The 16,594-nt window shown below is 36.2% G+C and overlaps 1 protein-coding gene across 1 annotated transcript in view; it reads right to left on the minus strand.

Annotated features, from left to right (window-relative positions):
* The window catches only part of LOC109426789 (sodium channel protein 60E), an 820,640-nt gene that overhangs the window by 686,574 nt on the left and 117,472 nt on the right, over positions 1 to 16,594 (minus strand). Inside the window, exon 3 of the mRNA XM_062853525.1 lies at positions 5,728 to 7,599. Coding sequence (XP_062709509.1) covers positions 5,728 to 5,755 — 28 coding nt within the window. The 5' untranslated portion in view covers positions 5,756 to 7,599. The remainder of the gene's footprint in view (positions 1 to 5,727; positions 7,600 to 16,594) is intronic.

Here is a 16,594-nt window from a genome sequence, read left to right on the forward strand (position 1 = left end):
CCCGAGGACATTCCTGGAGGAATCCCCGAGGACATTCCTGGAGGAATCCCCGAGGACATTCCTGGAGGAATCCCCGAGGACATTCCTGGAGGAATCCCTGAGGAAATCTCTGAGGTAATTCCGGAAGGAAAATTCGGAAGGGATCACCAAAGGAATTCTTAGAAGAATCTGTGAGGGAATTCCTGGAGAATTTTCCGAAGGAAATCCTTGATGATTTTCCAATTAAAATCATTGAGGATGTTCCGAAGGAATTCCTGACGAAATTTGTAGAACAATCCTTGAATGACCTTCAGGAGGAACCCTAGACGGAACTCCTGATAAATAGATCTCTAAAGGTACTTCTGGAGGGTGCCCTGGTGAAATGTCTGGAAAATTTCGGAGGGAGCTTCTGGAGGATTTTTTGTAGGCAATCCTATTGTAATCCATAAATTAACTCCAAAAAAACTGAAGGAATTCGTGGAAGCATCTCATGGAATTTTTTTTTTTTGTTTTTATTTTTGTGTATTTTTACTAGTTGCTAATTCTACACTCAGTCATCTCATGGAACCTCAAGGAACACCTGGAGAAATTCGCCAAAGAGTTCCTGGGAATATCCCTGAAGGAATTGCAGAAGTATTTTGGAGTGTTTTTGGAGAAGCACTACTATGTGGACGAGTGCGGAATGGAGCCCTGAAGCCAGCAATTTAGCTGGCGCTATTATTAATTGATTGTCACCTATTTTTATTCTACTCGGGGTAGTTCTGGATTGCCGAAACATTTGCACGTTCCCGGAGGAAATTTCAAGGAAGTTTTCGTATATTCAGGTATAGAAATTCACCGCTCTTCGGTTTGTTCCCACAATCGAATCTTGCAACACATTAAACCTCGCCCAGCGTTAATCTTTATCTTTAATATGTGTCCATTTGTGACAAACGCAATCTTAAATGCATGATAGTACAACAGTTTCAAAAATTATAAAAGATAATCATTTTTTTATATTTAACTTGTAGGAAGTTATCTTGTTTTTGTTTGTTATTCGGATTGAAATCATTAAGAAGGTGAGATCAAACGCGATAGCAACGGTTGGGTCTAGTTGCTAAATATATCAATCCACTGTTCACCGGGAAGGTAGGTCGCCATTTCCAAGCCGATTTAGCAACGGTTGATGGGGTTCGTGCGTTATGATGGCGGTTGCCAATTTGGGTTCACGCATTGGTGGGCATTAGACTGGCCCAAATACAAAAATGTCGAAAAATTCCACGGGGCACCCTCTAAAATCGTGCCTTAGGATGAGAAGAACAACCTGTGAAAGATTCAGCTCAATCGGTTGAAAACTGAGCTGGCGCAAATGAGTTGAAGGTTTGTATGGGATGTACAGTCCAAATATATGGGAAATTGGATGACCTCCAGTCTCTCATACAACACGCCGGTTTGGCGAGTTCGATTTGGCTCAGAATTGAAAGAATAGCAGTTGATACCCTAATGAACAACTTTGTAGAAGATCATATCATGATAAAACTTAATTTAGTTGCGGTTTTATCCAAAGAAAGCAGGATGAGGACATCTTCCTCCGTTTACTCTGGGTTGTTATATACACCACGTGTTGGTCGGCCGTCGCTTGCGCGCTACATCATAGGCAGCTATGTAATTCTACACTGTCTCGATACTCACCCACATGCGTGAGCAATGGAAATGAAGGACAACATAGCCGCCTATGATGTAGTGGGCAAATTTCGAACGGCAAACACGTGCTGCATGTAACAACCGAGAGTCAACGGGGGGAGATGTCCTCATTCTGGCTTCGTTGGCTAAAACCGCAACTAAATTAAGTTTCATCTTGATATGGTCTTCTACAAAGTTGTTCATTAGGGTATCAACTGTTGTTCTTTCAATTCTGAGCCAAATCGAACGTGCCAAATCGGCGTGCTATATGAGAGACTGGAGGTCATCCAATTTCCCATATATTTGGACTGAACATCCCATACAAATCTTCAACTCATTTGCGCCAGCCCAGTTTTCAACCGATTCAGCTGAATCTTTCACAGATTGTTCTTCTCATCCAAAGGCACGATTCTAGAGGGTGCCCCGTGAATTTTGAAAACTTTTTTTTCGCTTCATACAAATGTGGGCCGGTCTTGTGGGCATCGTCTTAGTGAATCAAAACGAGATGTTATCTATCCCGACGATTCTACACTTTGGATGGTATCTTCTTCAGGGGAAAGATACGTTTTCCGTTTTTTGTACTGTGTAGTTTTTTTCTAACTTTAACTGTCGGGTGGTGAAAGTTTTGGTAATACATAACTTCGGTTTTTGTGACACTGGTTGTTTTTTTACGTAATCATTTTTTTTTTGTCTGCGCTAAAAAAACAACTAACCATTTTTTTTTCAGAAATTCCATTGTAATCCTTTTTGCAACGCCTTTTGTTGAGTTCTTTAGCAATTATAATCAGATTCCTTTTTAATTCCTTGGTATGTTTTAGGGGAATCACTATACTGATTAAACAACTGCAAAAGTCATGATTTTGTTTCATGAAATTACGAATGAAAAAATCAAAGATTGCCCTAGCGATCGCGACGTTTAATTGTAATACATACATAATATTTAATCAGCGATTTTCGTGGTTTAGTGAATCCCTATATTGTATTTATATTTATTCCTAAGATTCTTTTGGAAAAATCTTTGGAAATTTCATTCAAAAATTTTGTTGAAAATTTTGATAAAACCATTACAGCTAGTCCTTCCCGCGGAATTTTTTTTATAAATTCCAGTGGCATTTTTTTTTTTGTTCGGAAAATCCTTTGGTTTTTTTTTATTTTTAATTCCTAAATTCCACGGCAATTTAATTAGAAAAAAATAGTGGATATTATGACAGGGATTCCTTTCACAATTTATGAATTCCTTTAGCAGTACATTTGTGAAACTTCTCATAGAGTTGCTTTGAAACTTCAGAATTGCTACAGAAATTTTTAAAGGGATTTATTTAGGAAGCAATTTACAAAAGAACTGTGATTTCCTAAAGCATCTGAAGAAAATGTTTATAATTGGAACTTTCACTGAAAAAATCCGATGAAATTTTCAAAAAACTGGCAGAGAAATTGACGTGGGAATTTCCATAAAAGTTGCCGATGGAATTTTCAAAAAAAAAATGAAAAATTTCCTTAGGGTATTTCAGAAAAATATTCCAATGAATTTTTAGAAGAATTTTCAATAGAAATTCCTGCAAAAAATCATAAAGAAATTTCTGAAGGTCCTCTCAGGGAATATTCGGAAGGAATTACGGTTTTTATTTCAAAGACAGCGCCAAGGAAATTCCTGAAGGCATTTCTGATAGACTCCTCAAAAGAATTACTAAAAGAAATTTAAAAGGATTTTCCTAAGGTATTTTCGTAGGAATTCTGCAAGAATTGTTCAATGAAGTTCCCAAAAAAATCTCAAAGACATTTTCGATGCATTTCCTAAAGAGCATTTCTAGCACAACACATGAATGACGTAGACACGACCTTTAAGAGCGTATTCGCTCTTGAAAGAAAACTCTACATCAAAAAACCGAATTTCACAAGGTTCCATACATTTTTCTTTTTTATTTTTCATTTTATATTCGCAGTAACTTAAGCATGGCGGTATTTTTTTGTGAATTTTAGCTTAGGCTAATTCTTTACACCGACCGGCCTTTTTGAGCTTTACATGCTCTCTGATGAGTCTTACGAATTTTCTTATGTGCATTTTAGCTTAAACTTCTACACTCGAGTCTCACGGAGGTTTCAGGGGGATTTCAGAGGCGTTTCATAGTGTTTCAATACGTTTCAGCAGGTTGGAGCGGGGATTTGCTAAGCTCTAGGGGAGTTTCAGCGACGTTTCAAAGCTTTTCAGGAATTTACAGAGGGCTTCATTGACTCTGCACTGAACGCATGGAAATTATACAAGCCTGGCTCTCAGGAAAGCTTTAGGGGTGTTTCAGGGAGCATTTCAAGGCTATTAAGGTTTTCTGAGGCATTCAGAGCGTTTCAGCAGGTTTCAAAGGCTCTCAGGTAAGCATCGGGGAAACTCCTAGGGCTTTCATAGCAGAGTAATTTGCACATGCTGTAATCTCATGTGTGGGAGCCGTACCCCTAGTGAGCTCCCATGTGCACTGTACATAGAGTGCACTGTGTGTAGAGTGTGAAATTTACAAAAACTTTCTAAACGAACAAGAATTGAAACCTCAATCTTTGATATAAACAGCGCAGCGGATGAGGCGAGCTTCCCGGGAACTATGCGCTTAGCTCGCACCCACAGGAGCATCTAATCAGCGCAGCACACTGCGATTTTGAAGAGCTAGGAGACAATGTAGCTCGCTGCCATATTTATGTAGGGTCTGGGACCATTTGGGCAGGAGCACCTATTTTGGGCACTTGCCGCTGTAGCTCAGTCAATTTTCAGCCAATTGACTTAATTTTTGGAATACGGTTAGATACGCACAGTATCTGGCCATGTACAAAATTCCATATCAATTAGTTTGAAATTGACTGAGTTATAGAAGCAAGTGCCCAAAATAGGTGCTCCTGCCCAAATGGTCCCAGACCCTACGTGCATACACTCCCGATCAAAAGTTTGGGGTCACCCCCGCAAAAACAGGTGATTTTTTTAGGCCCATATCTCCACCAATTTGCGCCCGATTTCAAAACCCTAGGTTTCATTCAAAAGATAATAAGTCAAAGAAACTTTGAACATGATTTAAAGGAAACTTTTTCAAAAAAAATTGCATGTAAACTTAACCTAAAGTTGTCAAATTTTCTAAAAAATGAATATAAACTTACGGCAGTGCTGCTGCAAATTGGGTCGACCAAATTTTAAGATGAGAGTGGTAATATAACCCTTTGTCTATTAGCTTTCAACCAAAAGTTTGGGGTCACCCCTCAATATCAGCAAATAGTTTGGGGTCACTTTCGTTAAACGTGGAAAAGTGATTTGATGATATCTTCGGCATCTATAGTTCAGTTTTAATTCTTTTTGGCTCATTTCAAAGATAATTAACTAAATTTACGTTTGATGTCTTTAACTTAACGTATTGACCGATTATTGTATATAAAAATGTTATGTGAAGTTAACACATTTCACGACATTTCAAAAAAATGAGGCAACTTTACGTTAAGTTTTAGTATGTAAATTTCAACAAATATGTGTGGTTCAATGTCTATGCAGTAAGTATCATTCATTTTGTTTCAAATAGGCCAAGAAGAATTAAAATTGAACTATAGATGACGAAGATATCAACAAATCACTTTTCCATGTTTTACGATAGTGACCCCAAACTTTTGGTCGATAACATCAAGGATTAATTTACTTAATAACTTTTTTTCTAGATTTTATAGTTAAGTTCTGTAAAAAGCAGTTTAAAGCTCATAGAAAATGAGTTATATTACCGCTCTCATCTTAAAATTTGGTTGACCCAGCGACACTGCCGTAAGTTTATATTCATTTTATAGAAAATTTGGCAACTTTGGGTTAAGTTAACATACAAAATTTTTTGAAAAAGTTTCTTTTAAATCATGTTCAAAGTTCCTTTGACTTATTATCTTTTGAATGGGGCTTAGGGTTTTGAAATCGGACGCAAATTGGTGAAGATATGGGCCTAAAAAATGACATGTTTTTGAGGGGGTGACCCCAAACTTTTGATCGGGAGTGTATACAATAGAAACAGAACACGAAAACTAAAACTAAACAATTTAAATGTCATCTTTTATTGTCGTGATAAAATCTCAGCTCACCTTCGTTGGGCGTCGTGGCCTCCGACATGATGGCGGCTGTTGTTCCCGTAACCGTGCACAGCTCCGTGCGATTCAGTTTCCACTAATTTCACCGAAATTTTCCCACCGTTATGCACTTTTCGTTCCCGCGGCAAATGCAGTCGTCACTTTTTAATCACTTTACGGCGAGGGAGCGAGCGAGCGCGCTGTGTTCGTCACAGTTGTGGTCGTTCCTGCCTGGAGGATTAACTTTTCCTGCCCCCTCGTTGTTAGCAGCGAGGAGCAGACGACACGGGGGATACGGGTGCTTTCACTTGGATAACCATCCCTCCGATGGCGGGAGGGAGGCGCGGATCAGTTGAAACAGAGGAAATTCAACTTTATTTTAGCTTTTTTCCACTCGTGTTTTATGATGTTTTCACAGTGAAAACTTTACGAGCGGTCTCTTTCGTTCGGTTCAGTTATTTGAGTAATGGAACAAGTTGGTCATTTTTTCTCTTTTTTCGTGGTTTTGTTGAATGTTGCTCACGGTATTTTTCTATTTCACTTTTTTTCTCTGGTGGCAGCCAACTCACAGAAATACACGCTACAGTTACAGATTCGTGAGGGGCGCAAGGAGGAGGGAAAGCTTTTTATTTATTTTGCTTAATGGCTACGATTATTACTTGTTTTCCAGAAGGTATATTAGCCCCAGATCTGGGATCTGTACAGGTTCGGTATTACTTTGACTGGCAAACTGGTTTGCTTTATGGGAAGCGAGTAGAGAGAATACCAATCTTTTATGGGAGGTTTGTACAGGTTGGAGCACTAGAGTAGAACCACTGCTGCTGCTACTGCTACTGGAGGCGTTGGTGCCTCTGCCATTATGCGGTAGTTTTGAGTTGCCACGAAAATGCTTCGTTTGCATGCCATAGATGATTATTATACACAGTCGCACACATCCACTCACGTGGAAAAAACTGGACTACGGAGTAACTTTTGCTTTTTCGGTTATTATTGTTGTACACACACACACACACACTCGGAGATAGATGAGCTTTTTCGTTTAGCTTGATTTGAAGAAACTTTTTTCACTACTTTGGCTTATATCGTAAATGCAACACTTTTGATCTAGCGCTAGTTATTTTTGATTAACAATTCAAGACAAACTTTTATGTTGGAGTAAACTGCTTCATTAAGATTATGATTAATATTGCTGAACATCTACTAGCTAACACGACTTGCTTTTGGAATGCTTATCAACACTTGCAATTTGCTTTACACTAAATATAACTCGGATAGATTTCTTCAAAGGTCATAGAACTGGTGCTCAATATAATATTTACAGTGATCTGTACACTCGGTGCCTAACGCACCCATCGATATTCGATTGATGAATATGGTAACAAATTACTTCTTCCAACACCTGAGCTCTCTCTGGCTCCTGTCTTCTTAAAATCCTATTTACAATAGACACAAACACTAACATCGAGTGACAACAACTCCCTTCGAACCACTCGAATCCACAATTAGCTTCTTCTCCAAACAGACGAATATCTAGGTCATGTCGTCACGTTGCTACTGGTATCCTTAGAATCCACGAAGAACCAACGCTGCTGCCGCCAACTAACACTGATTCGATTGCTATTCAATGCATAATTAATCATCGTTGTCACGCTATCGGTACACTTTCACCACACTCTCCTCTATTGCGTTGGGTGGTGCATTCCACCGATCTTCCACCCCCACGTTTCATTCATCCCCACAAGTAACGAAACCGCACCGCATTGAATCGTCCTCACGTGCTTTCGATTTTTACTGTTTTTCCCATTCCGCGCAGTTCATTGAAGTATTGCTGTTTTTGTTTTCGCTGCACTCGAGATTGAAGCACACTGATTTATTAGTCAGCAAAACCTGCAAAGAATCGGGGAGAAAAAAAACAATGTCAGTTATATCAGTTGCATGTAAAATTTATAACAGTGACAGACGCTCGCCGCTCGCCAAGCTCATAGCCAAATGCATTTGTTGTTGGCTGGTGTTTTAGTAGATAAATCACGGAAGATCACGGACTTTGGACATGTGGAAGTGACAGATATGCAGATTCTTTGGAACTAGAAATAAAACAATCAGAAATAGCGAACTTTGGGCTTAGAACAAATAGAAAATACTAGTATATCCATGCCAAATACATATTCTAAGTTCTATTACAAATAAATCATTTGCAACCACGATACCTTACTCGTCTTCCCATACATTTTGAACGATTTTTGCAGGCAGCTAACTTAAACTACTTAATACAACAACACAAGGAAATCAGCTCCATTGGAAGACAACCATGGCGTCGCAGTCATGGACGAAATTATGCAAGTATCCATTAAGAAACTCTTTCAGAATCTTTGAAACCTTTGAATCTTTGAAGGAATTGTTGGATTATAGGGGAATTGTGGGTGAAATGAACAGGGTGGTGTTTTACAGCATTCAGGGTATTTTTGCATATTTTAGCAATTGGGTTCGATGCAACAACATAAATCATTGTACTTCTGCTGATATTGGACTTAAAAATTAGCTTAACCACTTTGAAATGACGAAAATATCGAAGAGCATGCAAACAATATAGTCTGATGTAAAACTGAGCTAATTGTATCCATTTTTCGCAAATTTCTACATGTGTAATACCATATTCCAATAATTCACTTATAAAAGAAAATATTTAGTAAAGAAAAAAGTTAGGTTTTGTTTTTAATAAAATTTTAGTAACTTTAAAACAAATAGAACTTAGGGATAAAATGAACAGTCAAACTTGATATAATTTTTACAAGATGTTATACAAACTTGGTATACTGAAATCTCTAATGCATATCTTTACATAACTAGAGTAAAAAGTTCAGATAACCAACTTCAACAAAATAAAGTTGTTATTAGAAAATCCGCCTGTTTTAGTACATTTTTCAAATAATTATTTCAGTACATTGCAAACTGTATATAAGAAGTTTCAAAATCGTAGCACACACAATTTGCATCAAATTTACAGACATGCAGTTGAATAAATCGAAATTATACGTTAAAATTAACTTTTAAATATGTGTTGATTTTACCCCCATCGATTTTTCATTTTACCCTTACTGTTTTTCTTGCATTTCTTGACATCGAAAAAATTAAAGTAAACTGTCGTTCTGAGCAACTTTTTCTTCTAGATTGTTTAGAACATAATGCCATCTACGATATTACATGGTAAAAAATAATGATTTTAACATATTTCCATTGAAAACGACGTCAAACGCTTAGGGTGGTCATTTTACCCCCATTTCCCCTACCGATTAAAAAAAACTCCCAGGAACGTATTCGAATGAATTTGCACAAGAATTCTAAAAGAAATTCTAAAGGGAACCCAAGAAACAAAACTAGCTGAATAACAGTTTCTTAAGCTTAAGTTTGCTTAAAAGTGGTTTGTTCCACTCTTGTACAGCAAAAATGTTTGTTGGGAATTCTTAGAGGAACAGCTAATTCTGGGACAATCCATGAGAAATCCACAAAGGAATTCTAGGAGGACAACTTGGATTAATTTCTAAAACAATTCCAGACAAATCCCCTGATAAAATCCAGGAAGAAATTTTCAAAAAAAAAGAAGTAGGAAATTCTTGAAGGAATCTGTAAAAGAATACCTGGAGCAATGCCTCAATTAATGTGAACCACAATCACCAAGAAAAGTATCTGAATTCCTGGCAAAAGCTCTAAAGAACTAAGGCAGAGTTTCTGGAGGAGTTTCGGGAAAAATCCCATGAGAAGTTATAAAAATCATCCTTATGGATTATTATAAATAGGAATTCCTGATGGAATTTCTGGAAGAATACCTGCACGAACTAGTGGAGAGATTTCCATAAAAAATCCTAAACGAGTTCCTAGAGAAGTCTCTATAAGAATTTCGAGGGAAATCTTTGGCGAAATTTCTGGATAAATCTTTGAACAAAAAACTTGGTGGTACCTCTGGAAGATTCTTCAGAGTAATCTCTGAGAGAATTACTGGAGTATCTGAAAGAATTCCTGAACAAAAATCTCTGGAAGAATTTTTGGAAAAATTTCTGAAAGAATTCCTAAAGGAATCTGTGAAGAAAACCCTGAAGAAAATTCCTGGATGGCCCTCTGGGAAAGTCTACTGGGTAAATAATTTGAGGAATTCCAGCACAAATCTGGAAGAATCTTTGCGGAAATCCCTGAAAGAGGTTCTGGATAAATTTTTGATGGAATGTCCGGAATTCTCAGGAGGAATTTCAGAAGGAAACTCTGGTGGAATTCATAGAAAAAACCAGTAGGGACACTCACATGGGAAATATTTAACCTCGAAACACGAAAAAATTGACCCGATATTTTTCAATTGAATGAGATTTTGTTTATGTGCTGGATTTGTGAATCATTTACTTCTGCATCAACACATAATCATTTTTCCTCATCTAACTTTCAAAAAAAAACAAATGGAAAATACCTAATTGTCTTCTTAAAAAAATTTAACTCGAAAACGGTTTGTTGGATTGAAATAATGTCTTCGAAGATATTTGAGGATATTTGAAGGGCTTTTAGAAAAAAAAATGCATTGAGATTCATAGCAGATCTATGTTAGATGTCATATAATTTTAATATTCCAAAAACCTTACCTTTAGTTTTTCTTTTATTTTCTGTAGAAAGCTGACTTTCAGCCTTAAAATTGGCCAAGTAGCCCAGAATAGTCAAATGCTTCTAACCAGTACTGAAAATGTAATTTATACATTTCTAAATTAATCCACCTGCAGCTCATTTTAGAAACTGAACTTGAGAATATGTTATAAAAAAGTTTGGCTTAAAAAGAAAAGTGTCCTATCCAATAAGATCGAAAAAGCTAATAGGAAGAACACGCCGCGATATAGGCATACCCCTATGAACGGAGTGCGAATTCCGAAAAAACTACTGATCGATAGAATTTGTGATGAAAACAGAACAATACATAGGCAGTCGGGTGCCTGAAACTTTTGCCAGTCTTGGTAAGTTGGTATGAACTACCAACCAAGCCGATCTGTTTAAAAGCACAGGCCGCACGGCAGAAGTTTCAGGCATTCGATGTATTCGTTCAATACATGGCCTACTTGCCTAATTTCACCTTCTATACAATTTCCGGTATAGAAGGTGAAATTTCCGGTAGGGTACAATCCCACCAGAACGCGATTTTTTTCACAAATTTCATCTCTCAATTTGCCAATTAGCAACATTTCGTGCCTTCTAATTGAAAGTTTTTCCAGTACGGATTGAAAGCTTGAATATCTTCATATTCTTGATGCAAAGAATGTTCGTGTCTTCGGCAAAAGTGTTTAATACATCATAATCTATTTGATAATAAAATTATGCTAATGTTTTTCTGCAAGCTGGCGCTAATAGATACATATTTGCTCAGCATCCTATACACCCTGAGCGACAAACGTCCTCAAAAAGTAAACTTCTTTTGAGGTGAATATCTTGATGCAATATAATGTCAAACAATACCAATACTTCTTATTTGATGGATAATTTATTTCAGAATTGACTCTAAATTGACAGAATTGACGAAAGTATAGCTTCAAAGATTACATATGGGAATTTCGAACCACTGTTCAAGATATAATATACATCCGTTAGGTACTTCATATCTCGAAAATATTCTAAGTTGATGACTTCGGCAGCACCACTTAATGGCAGAGTTCCGAATCAAATGGCTCATCAACTGTGAATGTTTAACCTACCAAACAACTCCAAACACAACATCTTTCTAAGGACTGTTCAATTTATAAAACGGACAACTTTCTTGTGCGATATCTTTTTTATTTTTCAATAAAATCATTATCAATTTTTTGCATAACTTTCTATAGCTATTCTCAAATGTAGGAAAAATATAACATTGAGCAAAATGTTTTTTATTGTGTAACTGATGCGGTTTTCGTAAGACATCAATAAAAACCCATTTCTCAAAATTCGACATTACTTTCCACATACTTAACATGCACATTTTCATGAAGTTTTTAATGTATTGGACTCTTATACTATCCTATTAAAGGTAAAGCTCAATAGTTGGTCAGTAATAATGCACCAACCAATCTCCAGCTTGATATAGTAAGTTGACTTGTTTTCATAGAAATTATTAAAAAATGTTCATTCAAGTCCTGTGTTGCAATAGCATCACGGATTCGACTAAAAATTTGTCCAGAGTAGTAGAATATTGCTCTCCGAATGATACAGAAGAAAAAAATACTTCTAATTCCATTTTTTATTAAAAAAATAATCCATAAAGATGGTCATATTAAAAAATTTCATACTTTTTGCTCCATTCATGTAGATTTTCGACTCTAGCGAATCTTGTTATAATTTATTTTGAACAAAGTTGGTCCTATGTTGCTGTACTCCTTATTTGATAATAATTGGATGCAAAGTTTTTATTTTCAACATCATTGTTACGCAAAATTTGCATTAGGTTGCATTGTTATTTGGAAGAACCTTCAAAGAACGAAACTGTTTTGATTACTGTGTCTGTAATGGCGCACAGTAACCAAACCAGCAATGCTATTAAGAAGCAGTTTTCTGCATTTAACACCACATCATTCCCACTTTCGACTGGATGCATAAAAAAATTGATTATTTAATATTATCATGCCCTTTTTGCTTTACAATTGAATTTTATTCAAAAAATCGAATCTCACTTGAGACTTCAATATCTCAACACTTAATGTTCCAATTTAGTTTAAATTTTGCCAGAATGTTTATTACTCATGCTGCTGCAGCATGGCACATACTTTTCAGGTATTAATAACGATATACCTTAAGTGAATAGTGATTTTATATATATTTTCAATTTTCAGCAATCGAAAAATTCACCTCATTTAACACCTGGCCGATTTTCTATAAAATAAAACTATTTTTATTCGATTCAAAAATGATTACTATAATGATAGATGATGTACTGAACAACGAAGCAAGGGTGGTTAAATTTGAACAAAGCGTCTTCTTTTTATAGCCTTGTAAAGTTGTCCGTTTTATAAATTGAACAGTCCTTAAGTAATCAGGATCCTGATATATATAGATATGATATTTGTATGCTCACTAGCGCCACCAAAGTATCAAATCAAACGGTTCATCATCTATAAGCCATTGCCTAAGCAAACAACTTTGCCGAAGACACTAACTTTACTAGTGGTCAGGATCTTGCGATATATGAGATGTTATTTTTTTCAGTATTACATCTGTTTGTCTGTGATGTCTCTCTGGGTTCATTCAAATAATACGTAACGCTAAATTTGAAAATTTTAGAACGCCTCTCTACCCCACGTAACAACTTTTGTATGGGAAATTTTGAATCTTGTATAAAGCGTAACATAGCACTTGACCCCCTCGCTCCTCCTATCGTTGCGTAATATTTGAACGACCCTTTTTGAGCCGCAGGACATGTATGTATACTCATCTACAGAAGTGCGATTTATCCTATTGTTTTGAGCGTCTTGTCCGCTTGATGGATACGTTTCATCCTATTGATTGGGAGCAAGTTGGAATACTCTCTAGCGCCACCTAGCGGTAAGTTTCTATACTAAATTGTTTATCACTAGATTGGCCATGACATACTTAACATCTTTGCTGAAAACATCACCCTTTTAAAAAGTAAGTATCACGAGATATACGAGAATATATGTTGGGGTCCAGGTTCCTAAAACGGACCTTCATTTAAGGTATCCATTTGAGGGTTGAGCTAAATGTCACATACTACCTTCGAGAAATGCCTAGGCAGCATCCATTTATTACGTAATGCTCAAATTAACACCTTCCTAACGCTCCTCCGTAACGCTTTTTTGTTTGAAAATCCTATTTTTTTTGTATGAACCGCAATGCTTGGCCGTACTTCCCCCTTCTCCTAGAGCGTTACGTAACTTGTGGACGGCGCCCTATTGATATTCATGGTGAATATCATTTTTAAGCATTTTTCGAAGGCAGCCCGTGACATTTACCATAAATATTCGAAAAAGAGCGGTTTTCAGTGACTTTCTTGTGAAGCTGGTCTAGCCGCACAAGTTTTTCATACAACATATTCTCAGGTACAGCTTTTATAATAAGCTGTAGATTGATGAATTTAAATATATAGAAATGGCATTTTTAGCACTACCTCTAACTATTTTTTTCTAGCTTGTGCTCCTCGATTTTTGAAACAAGCAAACCAAATCAATTTTTAAGATTTTTCATTTTACGTGCAAGCTCCAATGAAAAAAAATTTCATAACATTATTCTTACATTCAACTATCACAGCAAAATCAAAAATCAAACAAAAATTTAAAAAAAAGCGAGTAGGACCTGATATTTGAGACTTTTGTTACTGATTTATCAGAAATGTGAATTGTTCAGACAGTTTCGAATAACAAGGTCATTTTTTTATTCATTTTTTATACATCTTTGAAGACATCATATGAATTCCACAAACCATTCTCAAATTATATTTTTTGAAGAAAAAAAATGGCATGCATTAGATGAAGCACATTGCAAAACAAATAATATGAAAAACATTGCCAGTTAGTAGTTAATAATGAAAAAGGTCGCGTCTATGCGAATCGTGTGTTTAGCTGGAAACACTCTATAACTTTTTTACTTATAAACAATTTTAAGTTGAATGAGACATTTTTCGAAGTTCGTTATACATTTTGTCCATGAATGCATAAAATTTCATTTACCTCATCGAACCCGGAGATTGGCTTGCAGATAATTATGCATTTACTAGAATCATTCTAATTTCATATAGAACCGCTGAATAATAGAAAAATGGTTTATCAACAAACAGTCAAAAATTGAGAATGTTGTATACTTTAAACGAAAAATTACAGCTCAATAATTTTTAGAAAGTAAAAATTTGACTGTCCGTTGCAATCAGTTATATTTCAACAATAATATACCGCGACAAATTTGTGCATCTTTCTAACATTGATTCCCCGAAGATATTCCGGAGGAATCTCCAAACAAGTTCTTAGGGGAAACCATGAAATAATTTCTAAAGTAATTTTTAGAAGAATTTCTTGAGGAATCTCAAAAAAAATCCAAGAGCGAACACTGAAAAAACTCATGTTTTAGTATCCCGAGTGAGAAAATCAAACCAATAATACATTCAGGTATTAATAATTTCATTACTAAAACTAAATACTCATATGGGGAAGTGCTTAATAATAGCTCCTAAAGATATTACAGGATCGAAACAATATCAGACAAGATTTGTTGACATTTTTACTGAAATAAAAAAAAGCCAACTGCAAGCATCGGACCTTCGACCTTAGGATTCACAAGCGGCTTATTACTGTGACTCACTGTTATGATTACGGTGCGAATAAGAGCATGAAGTTCTTCGTTTCCACAGCTCAAAAAGAGGCACATGGCATTTCACTAACATTGATTCAACTCTATGGGTGTATGTTTTCCATTCCGTCCACAAGAACTAAATTTGTTGTTAGGTGCCATCCACAAATTACGTAACGCTCTAGGGGGAGGAGGGAGTATGGCCGAGCGTTACGGTCCATACAAAAAAAATCCGGGTTTACATACAAAAAAAACGGGGATGGGGGTTGAAAATGTCGATTTTAGCGTTACGTAATTAATGGATGCTACCTTATGAAGAAATTTTCAGATGTTTTAACAAGAACTAAAATCAGGGACGGAAACACTCACTTGTACTCAGATACGCATATTTGCTATTCTCTCAGCTCAGAAGCCTGCAATCAAAAAACAGTGTATGGAGGAGTTTTACTTTGTAGTTTTATCCAAAAGTTTGACGAACAAAGCAAGGGTCGCACACGTATACCAAAATCGTGACAGAGCTATGAATGCAACTCTCCACGGAGTGAGCATAATTTGCGTTCAACGTGTGGAGAGTCGCCTTCATAGTTCACTTATGGCTTCAATATGCGTTTGCGATCCTTATTATATTCGGCGAACTTTTGGATAAAACTGCAAGGTAAAAGTGCTCCATACACTAATTCTTGTTTGCAGGCTTCGGAGCTGAGGTAATAGGAAGTGAGTCTATCTGAGTACAAGTGAGTGTTTTCATCCCTGCCTAAAACAGCTATCATATCACATTGAGTTATTCGTACGATACTCAATAAATGTTTAAATAACACGCCAATATCTCAGAGTGATATAACATTACAATTTTTTCGATTTGAGATCTAAATTAGATATTCTCGTTAACCCGGGATCCCTACAATAATTCTTTTAGGAATCGGTGTAGAAAACCCTCTAAAAATTTCTGCAGAAATTTCTAAATAATTCCTACAAAAATCCTTGAATATATTTTGGAGGAATCTTAAAAATCCTTAAGAAATCCTTGGCAATTTTCCTGAAAGTCGTTGATAAAATTCTTGAAAAAATGCTTAGAAGATACATGAAGAAAGTGTGAAGAAATTCCTAAGCTAAAATGAATGCAATTTTATTTCACTCAGAAAAACTAAAAATCTGGAATATTTAAAGCTATCATCATCTAACTGTAAATTACATTACTAACCAGGTATGACACACTAGACCTACCATTGTTGGAGGTGAGAATGGGTCAGAAGGATATTCAAAGATTATTTGTTTGATAACAAATGCAGTTAAGGTGAAACATCAAGAAATCCCATTGCAATTTTTCATACAAACTTTAGAGGCACAAATCTGACAAACGGAGTATCGAACCAAGCCGCACTTGTTTATCCTGGCTTTGCTCACTTGCAAAAAGAAGCAGCTTTTCCAAATCGTGCGCATTTGTTTACAAATTTTAAAGATTGGTGCTCTTGAAAACGTGAGTAGGGGTCCAAGTCGGCCATTGTGGCAGCCATATTTGTATTCTATGAAGTTTCTCCTTAGCGTCGGTATGCTCTTCTCCGAGAACCTGCGAGTCGATCAAAGTATTCAA

This window comes from Aedes albopictus, chromosome 2 (genome assembly GCF_035046485.1).
Source record: "Aedes albopictus strain Foshan chromosome 2, AalbF5, whole genome shotgun sequence".
NCBI classification, from domain to species: domain Eukaryota; kingdom Metazoa; phylum Arthropoda; class Insecta; order Diptera; family Culicidae; genus Aedes; species Aedes albopictus.